General features: G+C 43.5%; 1 protein-coding gene across 1 annotated transcript; it reads left to right on the top strand.

The window, feature by feature from the left end:
* The first annotated feature begins 3106 nt into the window (after positions 1 to 3106).
* On the top strand, positions 3107 to 8625 carry LOC121556861 (probable zinc transporter protein DDB_G0282067). The gene is made up of 5 exons (XM_045211402.1): positions 3107 to 3249; positions 4170 to 4979; positions 5126 to 5485; positions 6997 to 7453; positions 7547 to 8625. The coding sequence occupies exons 2-5, from the start codon at positions 4175 to 4177 to the stop codon at positions 7863 to 7865; spliced, it is 1941 nt and encodes a 646-aa protein (XP_045067337.1). The 5' UTR covers positions 3107 to 3249; positions 4170 to 4174; the 3' UTR covers positions 7866 to 8625.
* The last annotated feature ends 648 nt before the right edge of the window (positions 8626 to 9273 follow it).

The following is a 9273-nucleotide window of genomic DNA, read 5'->3' as shown; positions in this document are numbered from 1 at the left end:
AATCTCATGTCTAGTTGATAAACCAATTTGGTTGTCTTGGAAAGTTAAGGGTCAGCAGTGTTAGCTATTAAACTATTTGGGTGTCAGTGGACAGACCAGACTCATTCTGTCTTGTGTGTCCGTTCTGGTTAATGATTCCCTTTGGGAACCAGTGGCGTAAAGTACTTAAGTAAAAATACTTTAAAGTACTACTTAAGTAGTGTTTTGGGGTATCTGTACTTTACTATTTATATTTTTGACAACTTTTACTTCACTACATTCCTATAGAAAATAATGTACTTTTTACTCCATACATTTTCCTTGGCACCCAAAAGTACTTGTTAAATTTTGAATGCTTAGCAGGACAGGGAACTGGTCCAATTCACACACTTATCAAGAGAAAATCCCTGGTCATCCCTACTGCCTCTGATCTGGTGGACTCACTAAACACATACAGTATGCTTTGTTTGTAAATTATGTCTGAGTGTTGGAGTGTGCCCCTGGCTATCTGTAAATTTAAAAAAACAAGAAAATGGTGCCGTCTGGTTTGCTTAATATAAGGAATTTGAAATTATTTATACTTTTACCTTTACTTTTTATACTTAAGTATATTTTAGCAATTATACTCATGTAGTATTTTACTGGGTGACTTTCACTTTTACTTGAGTCATTTTCTATTAAGGTAGCTTGACTTTTACTCAAGTATGACAATTGGGTACTTTTTCCACCACTGCAGACAACATACCCAAACATCACTGTCATAACTGTGATGACATACACATTGAGCACAAGACATTGAAAATACATATTGTCAACATCTTGTGCTCATAGGGTAGAGGGAAATGATGCACATCCACAGATGTCCCATAGAATCGACAGGTGCTGGGAAGGCTCTGTGGAGTAATATACTGTCTAGGTTTATAGATGAACAAATACTCCACATTGTTGTTGATGTTATTATATATTATGCTATGTCTTGTATTATGTAACATTATGCAAGTTGTCAATTAACCAACCACTGGACACAGATTCAGTTTGCATTTTGAAAAGATTGGTTTGAGTGTGACGGCAATGCTGAAAAACAGCTGTAACCTGAGAATGTATGTGAGGGATAACATGCTATCTAATAATCTGCTACTCTGGCTGACGCCACCCATACCTTATTCTCTTTCATCAAACGATCATAAAATCTGTAGGATCCAACTATTCAACCTTTATAAGGACAGTGGCAAGTGATCAAATGTTTCCTCTCCATGCCTTTCCTTGGGCTTAGCAGGGCCTGAGGAATGTGCAGGCGTGTTGCTATAAGAGAGAAAGGGACTTTTCTGTGGTGTCAACCCTCATCTAGCCTGTTGGCTCACTGTCCACTGGACTGCACCAAGCTCCTGCACGTAGGCAGGGAGGAGCTGTCTGAGATTGGGCTCTGGTACCGCTGCATCTACACTGGCATGGATGGAGCGGTAGGAGAGGGTTGTGAGTTCGCAACCAGGTTGGGTTGGAATTCTCACTCGATTACAGAGGGATGGGTTTGTGTGTTTCAGTTTGTGGTGCTCATGTGGGTTGGTATGTATCCAGTATGGGGTGCTCATGGGATGGTGAAATTATATTCTCAATCTAAAGGTTCTCCTTTGTATGTAATAGCATAATATCTAAGCCTCCTATTTGTGTGTCATTGGCTGATGGCATGTCAGCATGACCATCACAAGACAAACCTGGACAATTATGTAAGAAGTCCATAGGCTGAGACCAAGGAAAGTCGCTAGCTTGCTGAATATAAGATGTAATTTAACATGTATTTTGAAGTTTGTATGCTATTCATATGCTTCTCTTGCTGACCGGTCATCAATAAATCTTGAGTTGGACTCAAGTGTCTGTCGTTTGTCTCATCACAACCATCAAGACTTAGAACCGTAGCAGAGGGATGCCATTTATGTGGCCACAAAACTCCACTCATGTCTTCGAGAGCAAAATGTGGTCTCTCAAGCATGGTTAAGTATGACAAGGAGTTTTTATGATGAATATGACATTATTAGGAACTTTCCCCCAGACCTTATGACACAGCTTTATTCTTATTGATACTATATACTCTGAACCAAAATATAAACGCAATATGTAAAGTGTTTGTCCCATGTTTCATGAGCTGAAATATAAGATCCCAGAAATGTTCCATACGCACAAAAAGCTTATTTCTCTCAAATGTTGTGCCCAAATTTGTTTACATCCCTGTTAGTGAGTATTTCTCCTTTGCCAAGATAATCCATCCACCTTACAGGTGTGGCATATCAAGAAGCTGATTAAACAGCATGATCATTACACAGGTGCACCTTGTGCTGCAGACAAAAGTTCACTCTAAAATGTGCAGTTTTGTCAAACAACACAATGCCACAGATTTTGAGGGAGCGTGCAATTGGCATGCTGACTACAGGAATGTCCACCAGAGCTGTTGCCAGAGAATGTAATGTTAATTTCTCTACCATAAGCTGCCTGCAATGTTGTTTTAGACAATTTGGCAGTACGTTCAACCGGCCTCACAACTGTAGACCATGTACAACCACACCAGCTCAGGACCTCCACATCCAGCTTCTTCACCTGCGGGATCGTCTGTGACCAGCCACCCGGACAGCTGATGAAACTGAGGAGTATTTATGTCTGTAAAAAAGCCCCTTTGTGGGGAAAAACTAATTCTGATTGGCTGGGCCTGCCTCCCCTGTGGGTGGGCCTGGCTCCCAAGTGGGTGGGCCTATGCCCTCCCAGGCCCACCCATGGCTGCTCCCCTGCCCAGTCATGTGAAATCCATAGATTAAGGCCTAATTAATTAATTAATTAAAATTGACTGATTTCCTTATATGAACCTTAACTAAGTAAAATCGTTGAAATTGTTGCATGTTGCTTTTATATTTTTGTTCAGTATAGTATAATCTTTGCTCAGGTTTAAATTACTTTCACTCAGCATAACCTTTTCTTGACGTGTGGGCAGTAACGGGTTAAATGGGTGGGTGGGCTTTCCTCTTGACCCCCACAAGGGAATGGGACAGCAGACGGGATAAATGAAGAGGATGATGAGAGCGAATCCCCTCACATGACAGCGATTATAACCTGGGAGTTTGGTGGGCGTGGGAGAGAAAGAGAGAGAGAGAAAGAGAGAGAGAGAATAACGGAGCACAGAACACATGAAGAAACTTTTTAATTCGGCGCGCAAATGTGCAGGTATTATCTCGCTGCCATTTACCGGGTGATTATTTGACGCTTGTGATCTACCGCGCATCAAAGGTAAAGAAACTCTAAAACAATCATATAAATATTAATTCACACCATTTAAAAGTCATAGTGGCAAACCATTTGGAAGATAGTTTTTTTGTCGTCAGACTAGCCTACTTTTAATTGCTCTGATTTTAGAGCACATCCTTTCTCATTGCATTAGGCTACCGTTAATTGTTTTTCACTTTTTGCTTTATGTATTTCAGTCAGAGCACATTTCATATGGTAGTGTGCGTGTGTGTGCGCGCGTGCGTGTGTGCGTGCCAAGCAGGTTATTAATGCTGTGAAACATTAATTCCATTAATACTGTGAAACATTAATTCCTATATGACTTCTTAGGATCAACTAGGCTAGAGTATTAGTGAGTTTGGTTTGGACCATTGCAAGGTAACACATTCCACTGAACAAGAGAGGTGCTAAAGCTCCTTTGAAACATGTCAAATCAAAGTTGTCAATTTATAGCACAGGGCAGATTGGCTAGAACTAAAGGTTACAGAATTTGCCTGGTTTGTAACTTTGTTTCTATCAGTGCAGTCTTAGAAAAAAAGGTACTATCTAGAACCTAAAAGGGTTATTCGGCTGTCCCCATAGGAGAATTGGAGAACCCTTTTTGGTTCCAGGTAGAACGCTTTTGGGTTCCATGTAGAACCCTTTTCACAGACAGTTCTACATGGAAGCCAAAAGGGTTCTACCTGGAACCAAAAAGGGATCACCTATGGGGACAGCCGAAGAACCCTTTTGGAACCCCTTTTTTTAAGAGTGTATGTTGTACTTTGGGTAACCAAATAACATTTGCAGCAGTAAACATTGATAGAAAATCCTGGCTTTTACAGACCTCTATAAAATGATTACATTAACTTGCATCTGATGTACTGCTCCATCAATATCGAGCACAACATTTTACTTTTTCGTGTGTCTGTATCCTCTGACAGGTGAGATGGCGAGCAGTTCCCTGCACAAATGCATGCTGGTCCTGACCTTCCTGCTCCTGCTGTGTGAGATTGTTGTCAGCCGCCTCTGTAACTCCCTCATCACCATGGTGGACGTCTTCCACACCCTCTTCATCCTCATGCACATGGCTCTTCCTCTTCCTCAACCCACCCTGGGTAGAGGCCCCCCAAAACCCACACCTGCCTCCCCTCTCTCCACCCCCATCACCTCCACCCCCACTCAGTCACCTGTCAAATCTCCCCCCTATGCCCCAGCCACCACCTGTGTCTCCCCCATCCCCTCCAACTCAACTCCCTGTCCCTCTCCTTCCCTCTCAACGCCTGTCTCCACCACCACTTCCCAGTTTACCTCCAAACCTCTCACCCCTCGTTTGCAGTATGTTGACCCTACAAGCACCCATTGTTTCTCCCCTGACCACTCTGATTCCAACCACGACACCTCTTATCCCCATCCCACCTTGTCTGTTCCAACCAACCCTTTCCCCCGACGCCTCACCCCTCTGGCCTCCCTGTGTGGCCTGTCCTACAGCGAGGCGAGGGTCCAGCCCCTGGGGGCTCTGATCTCAGCCCTCCTGCTGGCTGCCCTGTGTGTCTCTGTCTCTCTGGAGATCCTCAGCCACACCCTGCAGCCCCACCCTATACAGCACCCTATTTTGGCCACGGTGATGGGGGCTGTCAGTCTGCTCTACAACCTCCTGGTGCTGGGGCTCAGCTGGGGCAACTTGCTGGAGACCAAGACTAGAGCTGCCTGGGAGGGGGGGGAGAGCTCTGTCCTTGGTGTGAATGGAAAAGGCACAGTGCATTCTTTGCTTTTATTATTAATGTCAGTGTGGGAGGGAATTGTGTACAAGTTCTGCATTAATATAGTAGGTTCACTAGAATATAAGCAATGAACATCTGTTGTTTGTTTTTCATTCCTTCTCTCTAACACACCACAGTCAAGGCCAAGGTCCAGACCAAAGACAGCACTGCAGTGGGGGGAGAGAATGACATCAGTAACCTCCCTACATCTCTGGATGGTGCCTTCCAAGATGGAACACTTGTACTCTGTAACCCTGGGACCTCCAGTGTCCTGAACCCTGACAGTGACTCTCAGCACCCACCCCAGACATCCCCACTCCATACCATGGCCCCTCAGGGTCCCCTTTCAGACCACTGCCATGGAGCATACACACTCCCTGCAGACTGCGGAACTTCAGAGACACCAAACAACTTCCTACATCCAGAGGCCAGTGGCTGTCATCCTAAGGACCCCCACTCTGAGGTGTCTAAGTATAGTGCCTGCATGGGACACAGAGGTGAGAAATGTTATCTTCCTGTCTTTGGCCTTTGCAGTACATTTTGGTATTTGGTATAGGGGTCATTTCTATGCTTGGGGAGGATGTTGCATTTTGTGGTCTTATCCATCCTAGTCTGGAATTTAACAACACATCAAAAGGAGGACTAGGGTGTAGATTAGCTTTAATATTGCAGATAGATTTTGGGTTCTATCAATTTAATTGTTTTTATCATTTCTAATCCACTTTATTATAATTGTTTAACCCTACACCCCTCCCCTGATTGGAGTAAACTAACATACAACAAAACTTGTACTGCTACTTACAGCTAATTTCACTCATGTACGGTACATGTAGTTAAATAATTATACGTACTTGTATATCCCAAATTTCCTCTTTCTGCAAATGCTGGATTTTCACTCACAGCTGCCAATGCACCATGAATTTTGATTTTAACTCCAACCCTCCGATGTCCACAGATTAACCAATCTTTCCCAGTATAATACCATTTTGCTATTTCCTTTTGCAATACATCCCTCCATTTTACTGTGATGTCTTACGAGGTTCTTGAACCTCACTATTTGTAAGATTTCTACCGATATTGCCCTATAAAATAAATACTTTACCTAAGACTATAATGATATTTCACATTGATTGATCGTAGTTTTTCAGATCCCCCAGCAGTATTTAGCAGGTCCATCTGAACCCTGATATTATGACATAACCATTCCTGGACCTGACTCCAAAAGCGAGCCACCAATGGACAGTGCTAGAAAAGATGCTCTATTGATTCTGGTTCCTCGAGGCTGCACCGGTCAGACTGTTCAATGCTGTATATATTGAGCATTTTTTTTGTAGAAAGTATTTTATATAATAGCTTAAATTGAAACTAATGGAGTGATGTGTCAATTGTTATTTTATATATCTCATAGACCCGATGCCAATGTATTGGGACATCAAAGACCTGTTCCCAACTGACTTGAATTTTATGGCATTGCTGTCAAACCTTTTGACTTTAAAGACATGCTTCAGAACTTTGGCAACTACTAAGTATTTTTTAGTAGTGGGCTGGAAGTGTCAATGTGTAGTTCATACATGCATAATCTATGAGCAGAATTACTGTCTTACATCAATTAGGCACAAAATCCCTAGTTTGAAAGCAACTGTTTTTCTGGAAGCTGTGCTGCACCATTTCCCCCCACCTGGGCCAGCCCCGCACCAATCTGAGTTCAACCAATGAGCTTTTGCCATATGAGTGACAGCTAGCAAGATGCACATGATGCACACACACAGCAGCACGACCGAGAGAGCAATGACGTGGTGCACATATCTGGCTCGTGAATACTACTTTCAGATCTACTGGGTAAAAAGTATACAAAAGTACCGGAGAATCTCTTTAAGTGAAACTGAGACATTTTAAAATGTTTATACTAATCATTTTAAGCCATTTAATGGATGGCAGATAGACTGATTATTTCAGTTTTGTCCAGTTCTTCCTGCCTCATCCCCTTTCTATCCTGACTCGTCCTCAGATAATCAGACAGACCCCACCACAGCCTCAGCCCTTAAGTCAGAAAGCCCCACAAGGCTCAGGGTCCAACTTCCCGCCTGTCTCCCATCCCTCATCGCCCTCACCCAGGCACTGCTGGGCTCCATCCTGGCCCTCACCAACGGGCTTACCCTGCTACTCCTGGGCCCAGACTGCCTGCATGGCTCTGGGGCTTGTGGCCCCTTTGTCTACCTGGACCCTGGCTTCTCCATGGTGGCTGTGGTGGTGCTGCTGGCCACCGCTCTGCCCCAGGTGTGCCGCTACGGTCGGCTGCTGCTCCAGGCCAGCCCGCCCCAGGTGTGTGTGTCTGATCTGGGCCGGCGGATCGCCAGTGTGCCAGGGGTGCAGGCGGTGCACGACCTCCATGTGTGGCAGTTGACAGAGAGCTGCCTGGTGGCGTCTGTACATGTCCACTGCCACGCTGGGTTCCAGATACACAGGTTTATATCTGTTTTTATAGTACAAAACAATGCATGTTGATGGTGTTGGAAGGTCAGTAATACAGTTACCTCAATATGCATCTATTCCCACAGGTGTGGTGATCTGATGTCAGGGGTCACCAAGGTGCTGCAGAGTATAGGTGTGAGCTGCTGCACCGTACAACCAGAGTTCCTCCTCTCCACTCCCACTGCCAACGGCAACCTGGATAACAACAACACCACCCCCACTATCATCCATAGGGAGATAGCCCCACCTCCCTCACACCTGGCCTGCAGCCTGGCCTGTGGGAAGGGCTGTGCTGGGAAGATGTGCTGTGCTTCTCTGAAGGAAGGGTCTGCAGAGCCACTGGCACCCCCTGCTGGGGAAACTGAGGAGCCTCATGTGCTGATCATAGAGAACACCTTTCTTTGAGGGAAGGACCTTTGCTCTAGGATGTATCTCAGTAGTGTAGAGTGGGCTCCTTGCCTCCTTTCCTTCATATGAAACTGATGTGAGATGTAGAGGACTGAAGGGGAGCAAACCACTTAAGGCAATTAAGATGCAGCCCGGGGATCGAATATAATATATTATTATTGTCCGAATATTCCAAAAAGACTTCGTCCCCATGTCATTGAGGTAATTTTAGAGAGCTAGATAGCCTAATGTAAGAATTAGGCTCTCAGGTAAAGAGTAGAAATCCCAGTAGTCATCATGCTTGTGTGTGTGTTTTGGAATGGGGTGGGATAATAAACAGCATTCCTATGGGTACTCAGAAAGTGCCTGTATGTTTACTGTATGTAATGTATAATGTATGCATGTACTACATCATTATGCTGGGATTGTATTTCATTGTATTAACACGGTGCCATACCAAAGACACAGTAGATTGTAAGCCAAGTCACCTACCTAATGAAGTGTTTATTCAATAATGACATTTCAAACATATTTTCACTGCCATTATTGCACATTGATGACATAGTTGTATGTCTTCTTATCATTCACATTTTGTGTAAAATATTTAGGTATTGTCAAACGATCACAGTAATTAATCGAGTTAATGGCATTAGTTAATCGCGATTCATCTCAATTTTAGAATTTGCTCATATTTGGCCCTAAAGAAAGATTTTTCCATTTTAAAAGCCAGTGCATTGAGTTACAGGCATTGACTGTAAGGGACAGAAACACAACATTATTTACATCAGAATGTTTTAAAATTATTTTCACCATAAACAACAAAAGCCACTGAAACATACAGCTAGCTATTAATGCTCCCAATGTTGAAGTAGGCCTATTCCCTCTTACTGATGTTCTTGAAGTTTAACACTTGCGCACAGCACAGACACACACACATACGCTCTCGCTTTCACACACACACACACACACACAGCTTTAAGTACCGTTACAGTTTATTTTTTATCGCTTTGGAAATGTAATGAGAATATTGGTTTAATCACCAAATCACAACATAATGATATATTTTCAATGTAGTTGTTTTAACTACCAGTTAATCCAATAGCAAACAATAAATAATTGGTCATTTAGCAGACGCTCTTATCCAGAGCGACTTACAGGCGCAATTAGGGTTAAGTGCTTTGCTCAAGGGCACGTCGACAGATTTTTCACCTAGTCGGCTTGGGGATTAGAACCAGCGACCTTTCGGTTACTGGCACAACGCTCTTAACCACTAAGCTACCTGCCGCCCTCACAATGCAAGATAAGTGTTTCAAATCGCCCTTAGAAGTGCTGAAAGTAATATGCTACAGTACTGTAAATTACAGTAGATTACACAGTTTTCACATTAGGCAATACACTTACATTACCCAACAAGATTGACAGAAAA

The sequence above is a fragment of the Coregonus clupeaformis genome, chromosome 5 (genome assembly GCF_020615455.1).
Source record: "Coregonus clupeaformis isolate EN_2021a chromosome 5, ASM2061545v1, whole genome shotgun sequence".
NCBI classification, from domain to species: domain Eukaryota; kingdom Metazoa; phylum Chordata; class Actinopteri; order Salmoniformes; family Salmonidae; genus Coregonus; species Coregonus clupeaformis.
Note: the sequence above shows the minus strand (reverse complement) of the source record. Positions and strands in the feature narration are given on the sequence as shown.